Here is a 27,065-nt window from a genome sequence, read left to right on the forward strand (position 1 = left end):
CCCCTGCTCATGCTTCCTTTCTCTCTCTCTTAAATAAATAAACAACATCTTAAAAAAAAAAAAAAAGAAAAAAAAAGAAGTGATGGTAAGGGACTGTACAAAGTAGACTTTGGTACCTTTAAAGAAGATAAATGCTAACTCTAGTTTTGTCAAGGCCTGATTTAACTGCCCCATTCCCACCACCTTCCCTTACTTCCACCACCAAACAATGAGGAAGTTATACTGCATTATGGTTCCAGGTCTTCTCTTCTCTGGGTTTTACATGTTCTTTACAAATTATATGCCATAATTCCAACATTGACAGAACTCCATTTCTCTCACATAATGGCATGAATGTGAACTCTCTGTAATTACTGCGTTTAATTAGAAAATAAGATGCAACTAATTAGGACAGGTGATAAAAACAACTGCAAACACTTCTTTCAAATTTACCTTTATCATAAAATTCACTCAGATTAAACTCTAGTGAACCATAGAAACTTTTTATAAATGTCACAGGCATCAGTCTAAATGAATATATTACCAGAATGATTCATATTTGTGGAAGACATAGAGTAAGAATGTCATCATCTTTCTTACAAATATAAGCTTAATTGATGTCTTTGGTCAGTTTCATTTGGAAAGGTACATTATGGGTTACACAGTTCATGCTTAATGTGGACTTCAAAAAACATTTTCAATGTGCAACTCTCTCTTTAAAAGCGATTTTACCTGGAAGCCAAAATACACACAGAAAGGAGCAGAGTTGTTCTAGCAGCAAAGGTTTAAGGCAGAAAGGTACGGTCTCCTTTACCCCACAGAATCAACAGGCAGGGAGGGGAAGATAAGAGACCTTGCAAAGCACAAGCGACTTTCAAGAAGGGTGGGGTGCATGAGGGGAAACCTTCTGGCCCTGCAGATCTTTGTGTGAAGGAGTAGATAGGTGTAGAGGCTAAGCCACATTTGGGAAGAGGGGCCACAGAGATGAGTTATTCCGTCTAGCAGAGTTAGAAGGACAGAGGGTGCACTGGGATGGAAAGGCAGAAAAGACAGAAGGAACCAGGAGGGATGGTTCTAAGGGACCAGCACACCAGCAAAACCAATATTGCTAAGTGAGGGTGAGGTGTTACTACAACATGGTCTCAACGCCCTGCTTACCACCCCCATTTTCAGTACAGTGTGTTACCTTCACAAGAGCCTAGTCCAGCAAGATGTGTGTGATGGTCACTGAAAGGTTTTGCATGTTCGTGGTCTGTGTGGATGTGATGTGAGAAGGAATGGCATGTGTGGGGCTAACAGATGACGATACACAGGATGAATTCAATTGTTAGGACAAATGGACTTACTGTGAAGTGCCTAGAACAGTGTCCTGCACACAGTACAGGTAATATGTGATTGTTCAAATAAGTAAAGAAATAAAGAAATTCAGTAATAAAGCCCCCATAGCAGACCCAGCTAACCTGGCCAAGCAGAGGAACAGAATCACTAGGAGTCAGTAGCAAAGGGTAGTGGAAGTGTCCTCCAGAGTTCTACAACCAGATTCATTTATCATGCTGACTCAGAAGCCTGAAATTATTATCTCATTAATGATAAATACTAAGAGTATTTTCATCTTTCAATCCTGACAGTCAAGTATAAATACTTGGACAATAGTAGAAAGTCAGTGAGAAACGCCTCAATGAATAAGTAAATGGATAGATATTATGTCTTCTGAAAACCTTCATATTAATTTAAAACTTTTTAAATTGAACTATAGCTGACATAGTTAAAACTTTTGGAGCATTTAAAAGGCATAGCATTATTTTAATTATAGCATCACTAGGATTTTTTTAAGATTTTTTTTTTATTTAGAGAGAGAGTGTGTGTATGTGCACCCACACGCACTTGAGTGGGGGGAGGGGCAGAGAGAGAGAGAGAGAGAATCTCATGGACCCTGGCATGGAGCTTGATCTCACAACCCTCAGATCATACCTGAGCCAAAATCAAGAGCCAGACGCTTAACCAGGTGTCCCAACCAACTGTCCCAGCATCACTAGGATATTTTTAAACCATCATAATTGTTCCTAGCTCTGAAGGAACTCTTGCAGTCTTAGGAGTATCAGTTGGCCAACTATACTCATGACAGTAAGCTTACCCATGGCAGTGCTCAAACCAGAGGCAATGCTTGGAGATCACAAACCAAGAAGTGGGTATTTTACTTATCTCCACAGATAGGGTTTGCACACAGCAGTCATGGGCAATATCTCTCGGTACAAAGGACAGGAGACAGACTCTATGGCTCTAACCTTCAAAATATATCCATAATCTAACCACTTATACCACTTCCTCTAGTACCACACTGGCCCAGGCCACCACTAGCTGTCACCAGAATTATTGCAATTGTCTCCTAACTGGGCTCCCACTTATACTTTGGCTCCACGATGTCTTTTGTCAACACAGCAGCCAGAGAAGCTTATTAAAACACAATCAGACTGTGACCTTCCTTTGCTCAAAATATTTGTATCACCTGGCATTCAATCAGGAAATCCAGAAACCACTGTAGACATTTCAAAGAGAGGGAATATATATTGTAGGGGATTGATCACAAAGATAAGTAACTGCAGCAAGCCATCACCACTCTTAGGCTAGAGGAACAAAAGGGGGAAATGGTGTTACATTGAACCTACAATCAGAGCCGCCAAGGTGATTACAGCTGGAACCAGGCTTCCTGAGCCAGCATTCCGGGCTGCTATAACTGCTACTGCCGTGGCCACATGGGAACAGCTGTCAGGATTCCCATCAGAAAGAAAGAGAAGGCTCCTCCTGCCTCCAGTTCTGCCAATACCGCCTGTTGGCAGAACTTAATGGGAAGCCAGCCGGCCAGACTTCTGGGAAGTGTAGTTTGCAGGTCTCCTACCCCAGCAAGTAAGAGCAGGGTATGGAAGGAGGGGGTGTACCTTGAGAGAAAACAGACCCCATCCAGAACAGCACTTCACTCAGTAAACCCAAGATCTTACAAGGGCTTTGAAAGAAAGGGCCCCCTCACGCCAGGAGGCATGGCCTTTCTTCCTGACCTCATTTCCTGTCACTTGTCATCTTGCTCAATGCTCTCCAGCCACTCTGGTTTCTTTGCAGCTCTCCAAACACGTCAGGCTCTCCTTCTTATGAGCCTAGCACCTGCTATTTCCTCTGCCTGGAAAAATCTTACCTCAGATACTTTCACAACCCACTCCTCATCTCCTTTGGGCCTTTATTTAAAGGAAACCTTCTCAATGATGGTTCCCTGAAAGCTAATTTAAAATTTCAACCCCTGGGACGCCTGGGTGGCTCAGCGGTTAAGCATCTGCCTTCAGCTCAGGGTGTGATCCTGGAGTTCCTGGGATCAAGTCCCATATTAGGCTCTCTGTGAGGAGCCTGCTTCTCCCTCTGCCTGTGTCTGTGTGTGTGTGTGTGTGTCTCTCATGAATAAGAAATTTTAAAAATCTTAAAATAAAATTTCAACCCCTTCCAACTCTCTATGCCCCTTATTGTTTTCTTTTTCATCAAAGCATGTATCCTTTTCTAACACCCTCTACACCTATACATTATAGGTACATACATAATTATATATTTTAATTCTCTGTTGCATACTTTTTAGTTGTCTCTAAATGTATGTATTACATATTTAATAAATGTTGTTAGTTGTCATTATCTCCCCACCAAAATGTAAGCTCCATGGGGGCTAGGATTTTGTCTGCTTTGTCTACCGATATATCTCCAGGATTCAATAAATACTTGTTAACTGAATAAACAAATGTAATTATTAGTGGATATATTTATCATGGGATGGAAAGTATTAAAGGCCCTGAAAAGCATGAAGGAAGGAAAAGAGGCCAACAATGCTTACACTTCTTCCTCTGAGAAGCCTCTCCAACCCCACTCAGACTATGTTAGATGTCCCTTCTATGTGCTTCAAACGCTCCTTGTAATCCCCCTGTCCCAGAACTTGTCACACTAAGTTGGAATTATCTGTTCATAGATCTGTCTCCTCCACTGAGACTGTAAGCCTCATGCACTACCAAAGGGTTGCTGCCCATCTGGGCAACAATGCACATGAAGCATACAGGACTCAAAATATTTGTTGTCGAATCTTCCTGTCAAAAAAGAGAACAATACACTTAAAGGTCTCTTGTTATCATTCCTTCATCTGGTCCTCTGGAAAAACAAACAGAGTCGAAAGCGAGAAAACATAAGCCAAGGGGCCACCTGGGTGGCTCAGTTAGTTAAGCATCTGCCTTCGGCTCAGGTCAAGATCCCGGGGTTCTGGGTTCAAGCCTCACATCACGCTCCCTGCTCAGAAGGGAATCTGCTTCTCCCTCAACCTCTGCTCGCCCCCAACATCGCTTGTGTGTGCACGCTCTCTCTCTCTCTTGCTTGCACACTCACTCTCCTCTCAAATAAGTGAATAAAATCTTAAAAGGAAAACACACAAACATAATCCAAGTGAGGAAATAGTTAAGTACAGAAGCAAAGAAAGTTGGTGAGCAATAGTTCTATTTTTCTGGCTCAGAGAGAAAAGGCAAAATGTATTATGGCTTCAAAAATTATTTTAATCTTTTTATAAGTGTTTATATTTCCTGAAAAGCATTCCACCATTGGATTCTTTTAACAGGTGAATATTAGAGGGTAACCAAAATTTTTGAAAAAAATTAACTTATGAAAATAAAAATTATCGTAGAAAAGCCATGTGTCTCTATAGATAACAGATTTTACAGTGTTATTCTCAAGGGGTAAGGGGAGTGGCTTTAGAGCTACAAAAGGTCATTAACAAAACTATTTTTCTAATTTTATAATCAACTTTAAGAGGAAAGAATTACCTTCAGCATGTGTATTCACAGATAGTAGAAAGATAATTCTTAAAAATCTGCCCAGGTTACTTTTTCTTTGAGAGGTTTCTAGCAGAGAACTATAAAATACCCAGTCTTTTTTGAAGAGATTGTGGCTGTATCTTAGATTTAAAATACATTTATTTACTTGCTAATAATTCAAGAAGTCATATCACACACACATACTTAAGCACCAAATTTATAATAAATAGCTTTGACTTGGCTTGTAAATAACCTCAGTAGTTTAGAGGCACACAGAAATGTCTTATCTCATCTGGTCTTAAGAAGTAGCATTGCTCATTGCCTGCATGAATACTACCCTAGCACATCACACAGGAGAGACTCAGGACTTGGAAAGAAAAGCCTTCTCAGCTTGCCTATCTTCAGCATGAAGCACGTACATGTTATTTTGTTTTCAGTGGCCTGCTAATACATTCGGCACTGGACATCCCTGTCCTCTTCTGGTTAATTAAAAATTCAATCTGACTGATAATGATTTCAAATACATTACAAGCAACAGGAATTCAGTTCATCAGAAACCTGCCTTTTTTATTCCTTCCTCACTGCATAATTTTGCAAAATAACTCCCAACCAGAAAACGACTTCAACCTGCTGCCTGAAATGGACATTTATTTGCTCACTAGTGCAAGGGAAAAAACTGAGCTAAGTCAAATAATATGCACACACACGTTCCTGGAAGGATAATTTTAGAACCCATTTCAAAGCAGACTCTAATTCGAAAATGCCTCTGCCACTTAGGACCACACGGAGATGCTACTAGCCTTACGAAATGTCATCAAGTGATTGAGTTTTGCCAGTGGTGGAAGTGGTCACAGCCACCGTGGCTTCCTTGCTGGGAGAAGGAAGAGAAGGAGGGAGCAGTTTATTAGAAATCACTTCAGGAAGGAGGCGATAACAGCGGACATACAAAGCCACGGGCTATTGATTGCAAATCTGGCAAGGCTGCAGGCCATTCTCATTGCAGGCAGGGCACCGCAGGGCCCGATAGGACTCCTTAAATCTGTTGGCCAGCATGGAGAACTTGCTGCCGTGGCACAGGGAGCAGGTGGCGCTGCCCGACCCTCGGCAGCGAAAACAGTTGTCCTCGGGAAGCTCCCCTTCCTGCAAGAGACAGGTCAGGGTTTAGTTACAGCAGTTCGAGACCTTTCTTCCAAAGCAGGTTGAAATAGCACTAGGCTGCCAAGAAGGCAGAGGCAAAATGAGAGAATGGGAGGACAAAATGCTTCCTACAACTGGCAAAGGGGGAACAGGCCAGAGGCACAGAAAACTCACTTTAATTTTATCAGATAGGATTTCCCTGATGGAATCTCTGAGACCGCATCACCCCCCCTCCCCCTTTGCACTCTGTACCTCCTCGTTCCTCATCGCCCTTGTCACCATGTGACATGTTATTTCTGTATGTTCCATCAGGACAAGGACTTACTTTCCCTCACTGCCAAATGCTAATAGTGAACATTTGTGGCATGCTAAGTAGGTGCCAGGAGCTGTTCTAAGAGTTTGCTCTACATCCATCTAATCCACACAACATCCCAGTGAGATAGGGTGAGTATTATCATCCTTGTGGCAGATGAGAAAATGAGAGACTGAGAAGTTGCCAATGGTCACACAGCCTGGAAGAGAGGAGGCAGGTTTTGATCCCAGGCAACCGAGCCCAGAGTTCATGCTCCACACGACTATGTACACAGCCCCTCACTGTAGCTGTCCAACAGCAGGCATTCAAGAAATATTGTTTTTATGTGACCAAAGACTGAGTAGATGGACAACTCAACTCAACAACAATCCTCTGAAGCTTAGCTCTGAATTCTTGCAGCACTTCATCTTTATTTTCTTTAAGAACTGTGATATGGCCTAAGACAGCAATCGTGCACCGTGGACAGTTCCCCTGGCCTCTCTAAACCTTTTTCTGCACCTGCAAAATGGGACTCGTAATGCTCACCACTCAGAGTAGCTAGAATATTAAATGAGAGAGTATGTAAAAGGACCACAATATATTATCTGGCATATTATAGGTTCTCCATAAAAGTTAGTTCACTTCTAAGCCTTGCTATTAAGTCTGGACTTACTAGTCCTCAACTCCCATCCTGCAGATAATGCCCCTTGTCTACTGACATGCTCCTTCCCTAAGGACATCCATCCCAAGGAAACTGGTAAACTTTGCACTCTGTGAACTTCCCAAGAAATAAGGGGTAGTACTAAATCAATAACAGGTAGATCCAGTACCAAGTCCTCTCTATTTTACCTGCTAAACATCTCTCAAATCCATCCAGTTTTCTCCACCCACAACCACAATCCTAGTCCAGATACCCACCAATTCTGGCACAGATTCACGGTGGAGCCCTGCCTCAGATCCTGTGGGCTCCTCTCTCCAACCCACCCAACTCCTATTTGTTTTCAGATGTTGGCTTAGCAGTACCTACACCTCTAGACCGGAGTCCTGATCCACCTGTACTGCCCCAAGCATGGCACATCTCATATCTACTGAAGGTTTCTGCTGACCACACAGCAAGTTCTCTGTGCTAGTCTGTCACCACCACTTCCAAGACTTAAAGTATGGTGACTGGCACAATATTTGTTGTTCACATGTTTATTGGACAAAGAAACAAAATAATGCTATCTGGAGAACCCTCCCAATTCTTAAATTCTAGGAACTAACAAGAGAGCTGGAGTTCCCTGGGTAGCTCCACCCAGCTAACACAGCTTTCTTTTATAACTTAAGAATAAAAATAATCTTGGAAAGGGAGGCGTACATTCTGAAAATAGTTCCATTGTGCTAGAAAGTGCCTAAGAAGGTATTAAATTTTATTTATTCTAGATTTAGGAAACTGAAGTGATTATCCAACTGACAAAAACCTAAATGATGTCTATATCTTCTTTTCTTAATATTTTATCGGTTGCTGCCATATTTTATTCTATTTTTAAAAAGATTTCATGTATTTATTTGACAGAGAGAGAGAGAAAGCACAAGCAGGGGGAGCAGCAGGCAGAAAGAGAGGGAGAAATAGATTCCCTACTGAACAGGGATCCTGACGACCCTGGGATCGTGACCTGAGCTGAAGGCTGATGCTTAACCGACTGAGCCACCCAGGCGCCCTGACTACTGCTATGCTTTAATATATTAACAATGGAGAAACTTGTTTTTCTTCTCTTAAAGTCTTTAAAATAAATGTATTTGCCAAAATATTCTTTAAGCAAATTATCACGGTCCATTTTGCTGCCAAATCCACGTTTTTGTTTTGTACTGGGTCCTAGTGAGATTTTAATGTTGTCAAAGAAAGTATAGTAAAATCCTACCATAGTGCCATACATGTTAGCCAAAAATTAATTTGCATAGAATGCCAGGTTCAGGTATTAAAAGATTAATAAAATGACCTGGTGAGTGTGCTGCAGAGAACAAAAATAAATCATTGATCAAATTTTCTCTAATGCCACATGGTAATACAATGCAGTATTAGGTGCTTCACTGGAGTTTGCACTCTTACCCTAGGTTACCAACCTCCTTCCAACTACTGCCCTCAGCACACTCACTGAATCATTTAGTGATTCATTAAATCAAGTGTTACTGAGCCTCTACTCTGTACAAGGCATGCGGGATATAAGCTTCTGTCTTCCATTCTCAACATTTTTAAATTATTCTCAGAAAATATTCGGTAAGAAGACTTAGAACATAGTTGTATTGCACAACTTAAGTTCTAGAACCAACAGACCACCTTACCAAACCACCTCTTACTGGCTCCATGAGCAAGGAAAAGGGCCTCAGCTTTCATTGTAGATTCAAAAGCTTGGGTGGCCCTAAAGTAGCCAACAAGCACCAATCTGGAGGTTTCTCAGTAGATGGGTTAAGATTATAAGATTGGTAGTCAGGTGGACCTGGGTTTGACTGCCAATTCTGATGACGTGTGGCAAGTTACTTGATTTCTCTGTGCCTTGGTTCCCCTAGCTACAGAAGAAGACTGCTAACAATTACCTCCCTCAGAAAGTCCTCATGAGAAAGAAAGAGACTAATGCATGGAAAGCAGTGGGCATGGTGCTCAGCTATCATGGGCTCTCAATAAATGGCAGTTATTATTATTATTACTACTACTACTACTACTACCATTACTATTATTTCAAAGGCAAGATCACATAAAGCATAAAGAAGCCCAGATGAGTTACAGTCTTGGATCCAGCAAACATATGGCCAGATTTTTCCCCTTCTGTATTTCACTGTGGCTCAATTCAATTATTCCTCTCCTTTTCTTTTATAGTTAATACAGAGGGTTGGCATGGCCTGGCTTTTAGCCTTGATCTGCTCTTTCATCAAGGTTCCCACTGTTTCCCTGTTCCATCTAACACAGCAAAGAGTCTCCTGGTCAGAAGGGGCTCCTTGATGTTCTTTGACCTTCTTTTTTAGAATAAAATCTGTCTGGGCATTTATTGCACAAGGGATTTGGCAAACAAATAGCAATTTAAAACAGTTTAAAAGACAGGCAAGTGAAGTATAACCTTTCATGACAACTTTCGGCTGCATACCTCTGTCCTAGTTTATGGTCTTACAGCGAAAAAACATGGATCTCTCCAAATTGAATTTAAAGATAATTGTCATGTCAGGCCTGTTGCTGCTTTTTTACTCAGGCCTGCAGCGTGACCTGCATTTTATCATTTCTGGCTCACTTCTGCAAATATATGCTCCTGCAAATTACAAAATAGGATGGAAAAGAATAGAATTAATGAATTTTAAAGTGGGAAAGTAACGTTTTGGATCACAACATTTATAGTCTGCCTGCTGCTCTGCTAGGTTCTGAGCCATGCCACATAAAAGGCAAGAGAAGGCTGAGGCATGATACTTCTACCAGATGTTTCTCTGGTCCCAAATTCCAATACTATTTCCATGAACATTTAACTAACATTTACTGCACACCTACTCTGTGCTAGGCTCTATTTTTATTTTTATTTCTCATTTTTTTTGACATGAGAACTACTTTGCTATGCTCAACATAAATACGGCCCCTGGACTCATGGAGACAAAATCTAGTGAGTTACAGTAAACATTTTTTTTTTTTAATTTATTTATTTTTTATTTATTTATGATAGTCACACACAGAATACATTAACCAAAGATTTACACAGGGAAATATAAGATCACAACTAAGGAGGGATGTAAGCTGCTCTGAGGTGTCCATCCTTGGGTATTTTATCTTCATAGAAGTGAGGGGAGGCCCCTCTGAGCAAGTGATGCTTCCACTGAGATTTCAGGTGCTAAGAGCAAAGCAGAGGGGAATCTGGAGAATATTCTAGGCACAAGAGAGTTGCTTCTGGTAGGAAAGGGCAAAGAACATATATGCGTGGTAGCTAGATTGGCAGTGTGTCTAGGACAGTGAATGAGGAGAGATGTGTAAGAGGAGGCTAAAGAGGCTAACAGTGCCCAGGCTATATACTGTTTTATTCCAAGCAGTCAGAGGTCACTGAAAGTTTGGGGTGGGGAAAAGAGTGAAGAAGGGGTGACATGATCATACTTGCATTTCAAAAGTATCTTATCAACCTGAAATCAGTTTGGCGAGAGATAAGAGTCTTTGTGAGCAGAACTTTAATAAGAGTCTTTTGCCAGAGTCTGGTCATGACTTTCCTATTCCTGTCCTCTAAACCCTACCGGGGTCAGGACGTCACTCACGTACAAGAATGCCCTTGGCCCATTTTGTCACACCGATCCATGGGAGATGAGAGTGAGTCCCATAGAAAGCTTCAACTCCCAAAAGATGGAAACTGAAGAGAGAGAAAATTCATTTCTCCTGCTATCCAAGCTTTTACCCTCTTAGCTTAAATCCATCAAAGTTGCTTTTCCCACCGCCAATCCCAAACTGCGAACTAATGACTATCATCACTCTACCCCTTCATCTAAGCATGTCCAGGCAATGGTTTCCAAGGTGAGGAGTGCACACCTCTGAGAGGTGTCGGAAGAAAATCATTCTACTATTTCTACTTACTTTTTATCTTTAAAAGGCAAGAAATTAAGCTTCAAGATATTTTCAAAAGAAACTGTTATGCTCATTTTTAATAAATTAATTGACACTGGCCCCTTCACTAGGTCAGGCAGTCACCAAACAAATACGGGACCCAAGGGACCCTGCTTCCCTGAAGTAGTATGATGTAAAGTGACCCCACTGCACATCAAGTGACAGTGGTGTCCCAGCTCATTCATTCACTTTGAGCACCTTGCAACATATGGAAGTTCACTTGTCTTTGGTCTAGTGGATTTGCAGATAACACTTAGTTTTGGGCAGCCCCGGTGGTGCAGTGGTTTAGCGCCGCCTGCAGCCCAGGGTGTGATCCTGGAGACCCTGGACAGTCCCACATCAGGCTCCCTGCATGGAGCCTACTTCTCCCTCTGCCTGTGTCTCTGCCTCTGTGTGTGTGTGTGTGTGTGTGTGTCTATGAATAAACAGATAACAATTAGTTTTAACTAAACTAAGTCTCTACAAAATCTAGACACATGGCTCAATAAGATTCTTTAAGGAAACTGGATTGAGGGTAACACCAATAATAGAAGCACAAGCAAACCCATAAGAAAAAAGAATAGAGCTGATTTTTTTCCATGTCCAGAATAAGCTGTTATGTGCCACAATGCAGAATGAAAATAATAAATACCTAATCAGATCTCAAAAGAAGTCACTGAAAAAAATAAAGTTATGCATATTTGAAATACAGACATAACCATTATTGCTAATAACATACCATTAAAATATAATAAATTTAAAATTCCCTAATGTCTTCAACAGTTAGACATCTCAAGTATTTATATTCAAGTTTTCACTTAAGTGTGCACAATCAAAACCATTTGAAAACCACTGCTGTAGGTCCAGCTCCAAGTAAGACAGTGAACCATTCTGACACACCTGTGGGTACTGGTTATGGGGGAATGTGCCTCCTGCGTCTGGCAAATGCTCATCGTTCTGGTCACTGTCTCCGTAGATTTCTTCTTTGCTCATCAGAGACTCCTCCTCAGCCTCCTCTTCCTTCTGGAGAATTTTCCTCATGAAGTCTCTCTTGTCCATGGGGGTTCGAATGATTTTCAAGTTATTCGTGTAGATAATGATCTTTCCAAAATCTATAATAGGTGGGGACTAGAGAAATGGAGAATGAGCAATCACCAAATATAGGGCTGCAGGACCTGTTCAACATGCCAGGAAAGAGTCTGAGAGAAAGAGCTTGTAACTGTCTGGCATTTAGGATTCCAACAAACCCCAAAGTTACAGTTCACTCCCTGGTTCATTCGCTCTCTCTAAAAACACTGAAAACTAGCTTCCTTTGCCCTGTTGATGATAACCAACCAACACTGAACCAATCATATAACTGCAATGTAAGACTCTGCAGGACAGAAGCCATAGTTTCTATTCCTCTAAACCACAGTACATGATGCACAGCTGGGCGCAGTGAGTGTCTCGTAAATACAGAAGAATGCTTAAAAAATTAAATAGCTCTCCAAACTTTTATGCATAAATAATAATAGTAGATAATATTTATAGAACTATTATTATCATTATTTTATTATAGTGGATAGTGTTTATTTTGTGTCACACATCATGTTAAGCATTTTAGAAACATTACCTCACTTTCCCTTCAACATCCCTCGAGGTGGGTGCTATGCTATGATTTCTATATTTTACAGATAAGGAGGCTAAGTCACAGTGGGGTTAAGAGTCTCCCAAGGTTACCAGTGGTCAGGGTCTGTGGCAGGGATTCAAATCCCAGTCTGCCTAACTCTAAAGTCCATATCTTAATACCTACACTGTACTATTCACAAGCATTTCCCCCAAAAAACCCTGTAATATCATTATGTATATAATGATCATATACATATATATTTATGTATATATAAAATGTGTAGTGATCTTATATATATGCAATGATCTTACATATGTAATGTTTTTATTGTTTGTACAATATATAAATCTTTTTATGCCAATAAATATACTTCTGGAGCATCATTACTAATAGCTTATATTCCTTTGTGTGGGTTTACCATGTATTTCTTGGTGATTTCCTGAGGAATAATTTAGGCAATACTACAATGCAGCAGAGCAGCATGGGGGAATAAATGTTTAGGGATTTCCTAAGAACACAGATTTCCTCGCAGAGATACAACAGCTTGGTGACAAATAACACCAACCTTAATTCTACCGTTTACCAACTGTGAGATATAGGCAAGTCATTTGGCCTCTTAGAATCCCCAGGTTGCTCATCCACAGATGGGGTGACATCTAACTGGTGGGCATCACCACAAAGTCATTACTAAAACAGGAATACCTGGGGGGCCTGAGTGGCTCAGTCAGTTAAGCATCTGCTTCTTGATTTCAGCTCAGGTCATGATCTCAGGGTTGTGAGATCAAGCCCCAAGTTGGGCCCTGTGTTCAGCCTGGAGCCTGCTCAAGATTCTCTTTCCCCTCTCCTTCTGCCCCTCCTCTCCTTCACTCACCTATGCTCTCGCTCTCTCTCTCTCAACACAAAACAAAGCAAAACGAAACATAGGAATACTTGGATACTGGGTGGTAAGCAGGTGCCATCCTGAGACTCCTGAGTGCCCTCTTTTTAACCATGACTCCCTTCAGGGAGCCTCCAACATCCCCAAACCTAGTAACATACCAGCTAATGATTCGGATCCCAGGTTTCAGGACTCTGCCCCAATACTCTGCTTTTCTGTGCTGACTAGGCAATGCTCTCATGGTCAGAGATTTTGATGCTCATCCCCGAGGCCAATTATACCAATTTCTAGGGATGGGGGTGCAAAGCAGAATACATAAAACAGGACTTTCAGAAGTGAAAGATACTATGCAGAGATGGCCTTGTCGCTGGTATTAAAAACTGTTCATTAGTAATGCATGCACAATCATGCTACACAGCTACATACTCCGGCATGAAATATTCCACTCTGCATTTATAGAAGTGTAGAAACCAAATCCGTCGGGATGCCACAATCAAGCAGTCTCCTGTTTACAGCCTTAATGGATTCGGTCACACCCTGGCTTAAATGGGACTTCAGTACTGGGATCCCCTTCCTTGAAACACAGAGTTTTCTATCATTATTTATGAAGCTACCAGCTTCCTACTTGGCCCTGCTTTCTCTCTCTCTCTCTCTCTTTCTCTCTCTGTCTCCAAGGGATCATATGGCAGCTTCCATTTCCTACTGTTTGATGTGCACTGGGTTCCTGTTTCACACTCTGGACTATCGGTTTCTGAACATCAGAAGATAAAGATGGTGGTACTTTTAGAAGGTTCCATTTCCACTTCCACTAATAGCCAAGGAGGTTTAGTTACTAGGGAACTTTTTTTTTTTTTCACATATAGAACTGGCTTTTTCAAGGTGAAACTCTTAAGCTACTGGAAAAAAAAAAAAAAAAAGCCTGTGGTCATGTAGTCCAACCTCCTGCTTCTACCCTGGTTTATATCTGAGACACCCAGGATAGTAAATTTATTTTTAATGTACTCGAAAGAAGGAGGGTCCCAAATCACCTGTAAGGTGTGTTTATGTTTCAGTCACCTCGACCGCCAAGTTCTTCCTTGCATCTAAGGAAACCTCCAGGTGTAACCAAAGTTCCCGTTATCTGGTGAGACCCAACTGCCCGTGAGGAACACCCACTCTTATATTACAGAGGGCCAGGATGAAGCCAGGAATTTTTGGGTTTCCTTCCATGGTGCCCAGAATGGCAACTTAGATGACTGAGCTTCATAAATGCTCTGACGCCAGTGGCCACACACCTGGAGACGGCAATACAAGCACCATGAGCCCTTTCCACTTAAGATGCAGAGACACCTTCCTGAGTCCTAGAAATGCAATGGGTTGGAGGCAGGCAGGTCTGAGGTCAATTTTTCTTTTTTCTTTTTTTTTTTTTTTTTTTGAGGTCAATTTTTCTGTACAAGATTTGCAAGTTACCAGACTCCATGCACTGTTTTTCCAAAATGTAAAATCTTTCTCAAAGAAATACAGTGAAGATGAAATGGCATATGTACAAAGTACATGTTCAGTAAATGCTATGTCCCTTCCTTCCCTTTCATTTTTTTAAATAAATCTTATAAACTTCAAATGGTTTCAATTCTGTAAAATACTTATTTGTTTATAACCACTTTCTCTATCATGTAAAGTTTTTTTTTTTTAAAGACTCCATATTTCTTTGATAAGAACCTGGTCATTATCACAATGATAGGGAATATTTGCTAAGCACATCCAATGTTCCAGGCACAATGCTAAGTATTTCTCATGTATAATCTTTTTTAATCACCACAATAATCTTCCTAAGTACTTTTATTAATCCCATTTCGTAATAAAACAGGCAAGATTAAGTGGTCTGCTCCAGCTCCCACAGTAAGTAGGTAGAGTGGACAGCAAGCCCAGATTTAACGGATATCAGAGCACCTGATTTTTTTTTCATGATTATTTCTTACTGGGAAAAGTGATAGAATATGAAGTGCATAAAATTGACCACTTTGGGGCGCCTGGGTGGCTCAGATGGTTAAGCATTTGTCTTCAGTTCAGGTCATGATCACGGGGTCCTGGGATCGAGACCCGCATCAGGCTCCCTACTCAACGGGGAAGCCTGCTTCTCCCTCTCTCTCTGCTCCCCACTCTGCTTGTGTGCTCTCACTATCTCTCTCTCTCTCAAACAAATTAAATCTTTTAAAAAAATTTTTTTTACCACTTTAACCATTTCTAAGTGTACATGTCAGTGGCATCAGTACGCTCACACTGTTGTGTAGCCATTATCACTACCCATCCCCAGAACTTCTTCATCTTCTAAGAGTGAAACTGTATCCCCATTGAACTCCTACCTCTCCTCTCCCCCAGCCCCTGGCAACCACCGCTATACTTTCTGTCTCTGTAAATCTGACTACTCTAGGCACTTCACAGAGGTGGAACCATGGAATTCTCTTTTTACAAATGGCTCATTTCACTTTGCATGTCTTCAAGTCTCACCCACGTTGTAGCCAGTGTCAGAATAGCCTTCCTTCTCAAGGCTGAGTAATGTCTGACTGTGTGTATACACCACATTGTATCTGTCCATTCATCTACTGGTGGACATCTGGGTTGCTCCCACTTGTGAGCAACTATGGATAAAGCTGCTATGAACATTGGTGGACAGATACCTGTTCAAATTCAGAATCTTTACTTATAATTATTGTGCTTAACTGCTACCCAGTGTTGCTTCACAGCCAATATTTACCAGGATCTATTTTACAGTTGGATTCGCTATTGAAAAATCATGGCTTTCCAGCTTGTCTTTTCTTATTTTTCATAAATACCACACTGATGACCTGTTTCAGTGGGTGGAGCTACAGGTCTCCATCCTGACCCCTCTCTTACCCAGAAGCTGGCTAAGATGGGGAGGTAAATTGGATCAGGCAACAAAGGAAACAAGGATAAATGGATCAAGAAGGAATCAAACTCTGAATATGGTCTCCAGAGCACTGTGTTTAAACCAATGGTGTGGTGCTGCTATGAAGACTCAATCATCTGGTTTTATAAGTCCTTATCAAATTATACATTAATGTAAGTGTCAAGTTTGACACATGACTTGTGAAGGTCAAGCAGTCCAATATTATCTACCAGGCCTTGTACAAGGTCTGCATAAACTACAACTTTGTAAAGTCTCAACCTACAAATAAGATTCAGTTTCAAAGAGATACTGTAAGTACAAGTCATAGCCAAGAACCTAGGATATAGTAGGCATCAGTAAATGGCAACTATTACTGTTAACATCATGATTATTTATGGTGAGAATAGAACAAATAGGAATAAAAAAGAATACTTTTAGAGAATAAAAAGGAACATTCCACATGCCCAAAAGCATGATGAATCAGAAAACCTGGGTTCTTATTCTGACTTTGCACCTAATGATCCTCTAATACTGGGTGGATCCCTTAACAACTTGGCACTCAGTTTTCCTCATCTGCAAAATGGGAATGACCATGTTTTGCCTTTCCCTCAAGGCTGTGATAAAGAACCACTGAGAAAGTCTGTGATACTGCTTTGTAATAATGCATGAGTCACTCCACTAACATGAGGGCTTATTCACTCCAGCCCCCTTTATTATAAAAAAGAAACCTGGTATTATCTTTGATAAATGTGGACTGCCCATAATTACACTTTTACCAATGCCAGAGAGGCCAATGCATTTGTCTGCCATAGATGAATTATCTGTTCCCTAAGGAAACTAACAATAAAAATGATTAGAGAGTAATTATCTGAATTTCACACTTTAAAGATGAGAGCATATCCTGGTGTACCATTCATTAATAACCTGGCACATTATATAATTGTATTTAAAGAAAAAAAGGCAATCATGGTCCCAATGGCAGGCATATACAATCTCTTTTTCATTTTTAGAAATCAGTGAATATTTTCCAAGTTCTTCTAGCTTAAAAGAAAATCATGTATGGGCTTTTGACTATCTATGGTACTGGGGAAGAGAATTGAAATTAACAGATAAAATACATGTTTCAATTGAACTATTAGCTCAAACTTTTTCCCCAAGTAACATTTCCTCTGGTTGACTTGCTTTTCACTATTTCTTCCCAGGGCTCCAATCACTCAGTGTTCATGCTAATGAACAATGGAAAGGCAAAATACATAAACAATAACAAAAAAACACATTTTTTAAAAAGCAGGCACAGAGACAGAGATAGGAAATGAAATAAGACACGGATAAGCCACAAGCTGAATGGTTGGCTGGAATGCAGCGAGCACCTTCAAACACTCAGCTCTTTCAGGAAACAAAACAACCGGTTGTCACATAATTTTCTAAAACGGCAGTCTGGCATGCTGAAAACCACTGCACCGCTGTTTAATTTACTTACCCAGATAACTAGCCAATGACCCAATTACAGTTGACTATCCAGGATGGAACTGAATACTATACATGCTTATTGCACTTTCCAATAAGTAGTCAGCAAGCATGTTATTTTTGTTCCAGAAATATTATTCCAACAGCAGCTTCCCATTTGGTATACCCACAGCTTTGGCTGGTACCAGAGCATGAGCAAGATACAAATTCGAATGAGTTAGTGTTTTCCTATCTACATTTTAGTCCTTAGAGTTTATACACCACACAATACCAACCTTATGATCATTCGCCTTGTAGTCATTGAAGAAAGGCTGACTGCCCGTCAAAGTGTAGGCATTGCCCTCTCTAAACACGCTGATCCTTTGAGCAGTCAGCTTAGGGGAGTATGGCTGGGGTTTGGGGGCTTCCCCAGACCCATAAACACCATCCATTGGTTCAAGGGACTCTTGGAGAAAACTGTGAGGGTATTCCTCCTTTGGCGACTCTAATTCCTGCCCATCCTCAAAGACCTGCTTCAACACTCTGCCACTGTAGGAGGAAGAGATTTTAAAGCGTACTTTCCGTGGTTTGCCATCACTCTTCTGGTTCAGCTTCTTCTCAGGGTCCTCCATCAGTAGAAATTTCACTCTGTGGTTTCCAGGCTTCAGTGTGGCCAGTAAAATTTGGGGCTCTCAAGAAAAGGCATTTTATTTTCTCTCCTCTTGCATATAATTAATTCAAGTTGGTGCTGGGGTATGCTCAGTTTACAGCAACTGACACCCACACATTAAATATTGATAGACGTTCATGCAGAGGTAGGTGATCATGGGTTTATGGTGTGGACGGAGCACAGCATAAGACAAGATTGGGTATCCTTTGATTCCCAAGCTCCCCCCATAACTTCACCCTAACCCTGGCTCTTCCTAACCTGAGCAAGAGTAGATTTATTTAGGCTGAACAAGTATCAATCCAATAAGGATCAGTTATTCCATCAGCCAGCAAATGTCTTATTATTATTCTTACCAACAACTACGACCTAGTTGTAGATAAGAGCACTTAATAGGCACCACAGATTTTTGCCTGCATTGCCTTACTTTGTCCTCACAATAAGCCTATATTGGAAGTATAATTATCCCATGTTTTACAGAAGGGAAAGCGAGAATTGTTCCCCCATTTGTCTATTCTAGTACAGCTAGGTAAGAGACAGAATGGGGATCAGAACTCAGTTCTGACCCCCAAACCCACAGCCAGTCCACTAAGCCAAAAGTTTTCAAACCGTGTTTCATGGAGCCCTAGATAGGAGGAAACCACGGATCCTGGACTCCAGGCCTTCATCCCTGCATGAATCAGAGAGGCTACATTTCACATCTACTTTAAGTTAAGGTTTCATTTGGAAGCACAGCACCAAGCCCCGCTGCCTACTCTAGACAACATCCAGTAAATGGCTGACATTGTGCACTTGTCGCTGTGATGACTATCAGGGAAGCATGAGACATGGGGCTTGTGAATGACAGTCCTGCATCTAGTTCAGGAAACAGACTTAACACACATGAAATAAGAGCCTTCTGCTTGCTAAGCAAATTGTCCACTGCTGACTCCCAGAATATCTATTCTGGGAAGAGAATGGTCCCTAAGGGAACAAGGATGCAAGAAGACTTGTAAAGGAATGGGCCCTTGAGAGAAATCTTAAAGGGTGGGTTGGATTTGAGGAGCCGAAATGGTGGGGGTTGAGCCTTTCTCCTTGTTTGTGTTAATGATGCCATCACTTACTCAGTTGCCCAAACTCATTTGTATTCCTGTAGCCATTGCCATGGATTCTATCACGACTGCCATCTTTCATCTACCCCCACCACCTTGACCCTAGGTCAAGCCCTTATCACTTTGCTGTTGGAAATTACGACAATCTCCTAATGACCTCCACACCCATCCATTCTCCACATTGATGCCAGAGCCATGTTGTAAAAACCATCTAAAGTCATCAGTCTCCTGTATAAAATGTCCTAACCTTTCTGTGCAGCAAGCAGAACTCCCCGGAACCTAACTGTACCTTCATTTCCACCCTCATGCTCTGTCACTCTTCTGGCTGCTGCCTGAATCAGTGTTCCAGGCTCACTAACAAGCTCACCGAGTTCTTAAAACCATAGGTTTCTCTTATCCAACACTCTGTTTCCCCCACTCAAATGTCAAACTTTCAATCCTCCTTCAAGCTACATCTCAAATGTCATTGCTTCTGGGAAGTCTTCCCACTTGCCCCAATCAGAGGCCATGGAACCTTGCACCAACCACCATGAAGCACTTCTTGCTTTCTCTTACCATTCCTGTGTTTCCCTCCACTAAACTGGAAACCCCTTAGACTCAGAAACTGCCTTTACCATTTCTCTATCCCCAATGTTTATTAAAGGACCTGGTACATTAAAGAATTCCATTAATAACTGTTGAGTGAATGACTTCCAGGCAAGAAAAATCAAATAAATCAAACGTTTAAAATAGGAATTGAGCATATTTAACAGAGAACAGGTAGGATCAGAAAGCAGTCAAGAAAAAATTTATATTTCCACTAAGGAGGAGTTTCACAATTATAAGGTCCTACATAATCAATGGAAGGAATAGGTTACACACATACACACACACACACACACACACACACACACAGAAACATTTTTAAAGAAGATGTGCTCATAACAAGATCAGAATATACGTTCCTCTAGGTTTCCTAGGCTGCAGAGCTGGCCCTGATGTATCATGAATGCATTATAGGAGGCTGATATATGGTTTCCTCAGTCCTCAGGACAACCAGGTAGGGAGGGCCTCAGACTTCTAGAAGTCCACCCCTGACTACATTAGTCTCATTCATTTTATCCAGTGTACAGTATGAATATCATTATCCTATATTATTAGAGGAAAAAATTGATTTGAATCAAACAGCACCAAACTAGAAGTGGTTAGGAGTGTTCCACCTGTTCCACAGGTGTGCAGGGGAGAAACTTATACAGAGAAAAGGCGGAAGCAAATTCAGGAAATTACTGATTGGCTATGAGTGACTAGCTGCCCCCAGCATTTTCATTTCATACCCACTAGGCACATATGGGCTTAGATTTGGGTTATATAGGTCACATAGGCTACCACAACATTAAAGCCACATCAGTTTAACGACCTCCTTCTTTAATTAATTTAACAATTCTCCCATTTTGGTCATCCTCTTACACATGAGAGATTGACCAAACACCTATTAGTGTGATTCTCAGTCACCATCAAAACTAATTTGCTCTTGTCTCATCGTGAAACTTCCAGGAACAGACGTCAGATCCATGGAAGAACTGTCTTTGTGTTCCTCTCATTGTTCATCTTGTTTCTGTTTCTGCAGTGAGACCATCTGATGTACTGCTGATGGCTGCAAACATGCACTTAAGACCTTTTAGAGAACACAGCACACAAGGGGAGACTACAGTGGTAACTATTAGGAGGATAACACCAAGAGACTGAAATATATTCATTAGCCAGGGCATCCATGAACCACAGCAACTGGTATTAAATAACTTTTAAAAATGTACCTGAAATGGCATCAACCTATTTTAGCCAAGCAGCATATTTATTAATTTCTTGTAGTTGCTACAATGTCAGAAATATTGATTCAGGTACAGCAGAAGTTATTTGCAATGGCACAGACCCCTCTTTGTTCAGCCACTAATTAATCTAAAGCAATTCTATTATCTAAATCCACCTTAAGCAGCAAAGCTGAGGGACTTCTACTATGCAGCTATGTGTGGCCTTATTTGGTAGATCCAGTGATAGTTGTCAGAATTAAGGGCACTGTCCTTCTGAGCATTAACAGAGAGAAAAAAAGCAAGTAGCAAAAAAGCAAAAAGAATAGACTTTTCCTGATGGATATGAAGATCTTGATCTGTGAACTTGAGAGACCTGTCCCCTTGAGATGCCATCTATTTCCAGGGAGTCCCCTCCCTCGTCAATTTTAATTTTAGATTTCTAGCTGATGTGCAATTCCAAGAATCTGAAGTCTTTTTTAACTGGGAGACGTGGACCTAAAAGTCAAGTTCCTGAAGTTTGACTAATGTATGGGTAGTGAGGAGGACCGGGTATGGTCTCTTCCAAGGAGGGTTCTAGGCAGTCTTTCTTCTTAGAGATTCCAAATCAGAAGGATGGGAGAAAATTGACTTTAATGTGGAGAGTTGTAGGGACTAGACTTCGAGATCCCCTTCAGTTTATAAGTATATAACAAAACCTCAAAGACAGTTAATAGGACTAAAATCTGATGTCTACAAGTTTGTGTATAATGTCCTATGAAATATAAATTTTTCCTCTACAGTCACCCTCATCTCTATCAAGGATAATCACAGTAAGACTAATTTGTTTGTAAAATATGTCTAGTCTTATTAGATTTGGCCTGATTATTTACACAAGTGCAGCAAGCACAGTGATCAACCATACAGCCTCTTTTTTTAAACCTTCTTTAACTGGACCTTTTCATAATGAATCTTAGTCTGGACTGTTAAAAGCCTCTTGAGGCTAAAAAAACCAAGCCAAGAACTCACCATTAGACTTCACCTGGAATACCTAGAGATTTGCATGAATTCTTTTTGAAGGTGTCCTGAGGGTTCCTAAGGGGCTGCTAGGAAGTGACCTCTCTTATGCCCACCTGGTAAGTATACAGGCAGCCACCCTTAAGCAAGGTATCAGGCTAGTTTTTCCAAGGGGCTTTTATTGGTTGCATGAACTCAACCTTAGTTCCTTCAAACTGTCTGATCATATTTGATCATATACATGTTCTCAAACATGACATTCCAGTCAAAGATTTGGTAATATAACCAATGTTTGCAATTGTGTCCTGGTATAAGGAGAACAGATTCTATTAAATTTATGCAAATAACTATATTACCATGAGAATAGGAATACTCAATAGGTTTCTGAATTATGGAGGGATAAGATAGGAAGAAAAAGTAAATGTTTCATTTTCGTTTACAAAGGTATGCTTTACAAAATTACAGTCATAGATAGCTTAAGAGAAAAGAGTAAAAGCTTTCCTTAAATCTAGAAGAAAACAAAACTAAGGAACCAGCAATGTTGCAAAGAAACAGTTGTAAAAAAAATTAGAATCATCTTCATCAATTCATTCCATCCCATGAATGAACTGGGATTTATTAACTTCTGTTCTGCTTGAATCCCATTTTTCCATAAGTTCTAGGAATTCTTTTCCACCTTAGTTTTATAATCTTAAAGTTATAAGAAACTTACATTCTAGAGAAATTAGAGTCCTTTCCATGAATCTCTCTGAAGATGAAGCACCTTTGCAAAAGCATCAGAGTAAAATAATAATAGTCTATAAATGACAAAAGGACTTTTAACCAAATAGCCATGGTTATAGATCTGATGAGAGTTCATTTGATAAGGAAATGTAGTTATTTCTGTGGCATAGAATAATTTAGGTTAGTAGTTGGACAATGAGAATATTGACATTTCTAGCAACTTTAAACAATTTCTGAGATACGTATATTAGTAACATTCATACACAAAGCAATCCATTCCCATTTTAATCAGCTTGACCACACATAAAATTCCTTTTCCAAGATTCCCTTTCCACAGACCTTCTAAAACTCTTTTTATATTCATTTAGGTTTTGGCCTATGTTTTTCCTGTTTCTCGCTCTGGAAGAACTGGTCTTTCTACTTTCCCTACCTACTTTTCATACATAGCCGTTTCCTTTTACCCTTATAAGTTCTAAGTGGTTTTAATGATATGTAATAATTGGAATTCTTAAAACTTAGAATCCTTTATTCCTAGTGAAAAGTAAGAAACAAGCAATTCTGGATTGTCTGTCACTCTACCACTCTGCTCATCTGCAAATGTGTAAATCCTTTTCACAATTTCTAGAAGTATATGCTTCCTCATAGGCAAATTTTTGGTGTGGCACAAAACATGTTTACTAGAGACCCAAATATATTTAAAAGGAAGCCAAAAGTGGATAGACTATGTTCAGTAATTAACGTTTCAGTCCTTCATCTTATTTTGGAATAATCTAGATATTCAATGAATAGCAATCATTTAATTTATCTCAGTATATCTTTAAGGTTTTAAGTTACCAAAAAGATTATGGTAACTATTTTTAAGTAGACATACCATAAAGCATAATTGTTGTTGAAAAGTTCAGATATAAACTTTTATTTAGATCTATTAATTTACTTGTTTTTTTTAAAAGACTTTTATTTATGCATGAGAGACATAGCAAGAGAGAGAAGCAGAGACACAGGCAGAGGGAGAAGCAGGCTCCATGCAGGGAGCCTGACATGAGACTCGATCCTGGGTCTCCAGGATCAGGCCCTGGACTGAAGGTGGCGCTAAACTGCTGAGCCACCGGGGCTGCCCAATTTACTTGTTCTTAACAATTATGTTTAGAGGGGCACCAGGGTGGCTCAGAGGTTGAGCATCTGCCTTCTGCTCAGGGCATGATCCTGGGGGTCCCGGGATTGAGTCCTGCATCAGGCTCCCTGCTTTTCCTTCTGCCTGTGTCTCTGCCTCTCTCTCTGTGTCTCTCATGAATAAATAAATAAAATCTTTTTAAAAAATTATGTTTAGATTACTCATGAAAATTTCATGAGACATTAAACAGCTGTCATTTTAAGTTATCTTTCTTGCTGACAAATTCTGTAACAGATAAGTTTATTTGAATTTTAGTAAACCTAGGTAGAATAAAAGATTATATTTGAGGGGTGCCTAAGTAGCTCAGTTGGTTAAATGTCTGCCTCTGGCTTAGATCATGATTCCGGGGTCCTGGGATCAAGCCCCTGTCAGGCTCCCTGATCACGGGGAGCCTGCTTCTCCTTCTGCCCCTCCTCCCAACTCCTGCTTGTGCTTTCTCTCTCAAATAAATAAATAAAATATCTTTTTAAAAAATATTATATTTGACACTGATAACTCTAAAGATATGTAAACCAACAAGCTTAAACTAGCTTTTATATACCAAAGACTATCCTACATCACATGAACTTGAAAAACATTTGTATTAGTTTCTATATTTCTGAGAGTCTACTTCATTAATATAAATGCTTATTTGTCTTTAAGCCAATTAAAAAGAGCTCTTTACAAATTAATTAGGCAATACTATCCAGAGGCAGAAAAATATCACACATCTGTAACATACATACATAAACTTACACAAACATACAGACAAATACAGAGATTTTACAGCTTTTGTTTTAAAGCATGAACCATAAGACAGATGTGATCATACAAAACTCACTAGTTTATAAAAGAAGAGTTGGATTCAAATTGTATATTTAGCAGATAGAATAAGTTAAGGTTACCTCTCAGGTGGCTAATAAATTCTATTATTATTTGTGGAGAAGATTTTTAAGATTTTTTTATTCACCTAATTTCCAAATTATTGTCTTTTCTTCCCTCCTTATCAGAATTACCTCCCTGTAGTTCACATTTCAAGAGAGGGCTCTCAGTTCCTAGAGGAGACAGATAGAACATTTACAACTCAAAGGTAAAGAAAAGGGGCACCTGGGTGGCTCAGTCAGTTGAGCATCTGCCTTAGGCTCAGGTTGTGGTCTTGGGGTCCTGGGATCAAGCCCCCAGTGGGGCTCCCTGCTCAGCTGGGAGCCTAATATTCCCTGTGGATACATAGTTTCATTTTAGCTTAGGGGAGAAGGTGTAAAAGAAGTTCCCAGCAGACTCTGAACATCGGAGTACAACACACGTTTCTCTCCATCCATACCAACCATATTTCTGGAGCCTATTACCTGACAGTTGCTAAGCCAAGTTCTCAGAACACAAAATGAGACAAATAAGAGCCAAAAGCTATCTCTGGGAGAAAAAGAATTGATAACCAATGTTTTTTTCCCTGCCAATCTAAATTTGGAAAGAAAGAACAATGTGAAATTTACCTCCCTCTCTCAACCAGGCACCAAAGAGAGAGACTTGGGAGAGTTGACTTTGGTTAGGATTCTTAAAATACAGATGAATTTATGTGAATGGCTGGAGAAAATTAAATCTTCGACCTTCTGCCATTTCTTTCCTCTGGTTGAAGTCAAACAACAGAAAATGTTTTATTGTAGAAAAATAATATTTTTCATAACATTTTAATATAAAAAAGAGTGACTTTACCTTAAATCAAACTTAGGGTAAAATCATTTACTCAGGATTTTGCCCATTTGCAGAAAATTTTGATTGGTTACTAAAGTAGAGATGACTTACATGATAAAACCAATCAATTTATAATTTTATAATGGGGCTCATTATCTTTAAAAGCTCTGAAGGAGACCTAACCAAATGATTAGACTTGGTGTCCCCACTGGTGGGACAGACTGATATTCTGTGCCTTCTAATGTGATACTTCATTTGCTGACTATGTGTTCTAAACAGGTCATTCTTGATGGAGAAAGGCACTATTTATTTTTTTAAGATTATTTATTTATTCATGAGAGACACAGTGAGAGAGGCAGAGACATAGGCAGAGGGAGAAGCAGGCTTCCAAAGGGGAGCCTGATGTGAGACTCGATCCCAGGACCACACGATCATGCCCTTGAGCTAAAGGCAGATGCTCAACCAATGAACCACTCAGGTACCCCTGAAAGGCACTATTTAATATAACACTAGGACAGAAGGCAAATGAGAATAAATAATCCTCCCACTGATGAGGTATAGTTAAAAGCTTAATGTTTATCTCATCCTGAATTTCAACCTAACTTTTTGTTTACAAGCTGCACAGAAAATCAAAGAATGGGCTAAGCTACCCCAAGAGATGACAATCAGATGCACAAAACCACTATGTGGGACATCCTACAGGACTACTAGTCTCACCACAAAATTAATATACTGGGAAAAAATGTTGGGATGAAGGGGTCATTCTGCATTTAAAGTGACATAACCAAATGTAATATATGAACCATGATTGTTCCTGAAGAGACTTGACTCTAGAGTTGATATCAGACGGAACTAGAGAATTATTGGCAGAATAATGACATGTGATAATGTGGGAAAATGTCCTTTTTGAAAGAGATACATGCTGAAATATTTTAGGTGAGGTGTCACAATGTCGGCAATCTAATATGAACAAGTTTGTCCCAATATGTATTTATATTTAAATATATGCATATATATGAAGTAAAAAATTGAAAAAGTGTTGACAATTCTTTGTGGTTGTTTATTGTACTACTCTAATGTTTTCCTGTTTGAGATACATAAAATAAAAATTATGACAAATAATCCTCTTACAAAAATATTCAAAAATATCTAGGTCTACTCCTACGCATTTTGATTTAGACCCTGGGTATTCTGAATCTTTCTAGAGGTAGAATTTTTATCCTCTCCTGTCTGATGTCATTTACTGGACTTTATTTTTTGTGTACTCTGGGATTTGGGAGATTATATTAGATATGTGTCTTGATGAAAAAAATGTGTAATTATTGTAAATTGA

General features: G+C 40.0%; 1 protein-coding gene across 1 annotated transcript; it reads right to left on the reverse strand.

Annotated features, from left to right (window-relative positions):
- Positions 1–238: 238 nt before the first annotated feature.
- GRXCR2 (glutaredoxin and cysteine rich domain containing 2) lies at positions 239–20,222 on the reverse strand. The gene is made up of 3 exons (XM_038530513.1): positions 17,929–20,222; positions 11,714–11,941; positions 239–5,945 (listed from the first exon to the last, which is right to left on the reverse strand). Exons 1-3 carry the CDS (start codon positions 18,262–18,264, stop codon positions 5,763–5,765), a joined length of 747 nt encoding a protein of 248 aa, XP_038386441.1. The 5' UTR covers positions 18,265–20,222; the 3' UTR covers positions 239–5,762.
- Between the last annotated feature and the right edge of the window lie 6,843 nt (positions 20,223–27,065).

The sequence above is a fragment of the Canis lupus genome, chromosome 2, assembly GCF_011100685.1.
Source record: "Canis lupus familiaris isolate Mischka breed German Shepherd chromosome 2, alternate assembly UU_Cfam_GSD_1.0, whole genome shotgun sequence".
In the NCBI taxonomy this organism is placed as follows: domain Eukaryota; kingdom Metazoa; phylum Chordata; class Mammalia; order Carnivora; family Canidae; genus Canis; species Canis lupus.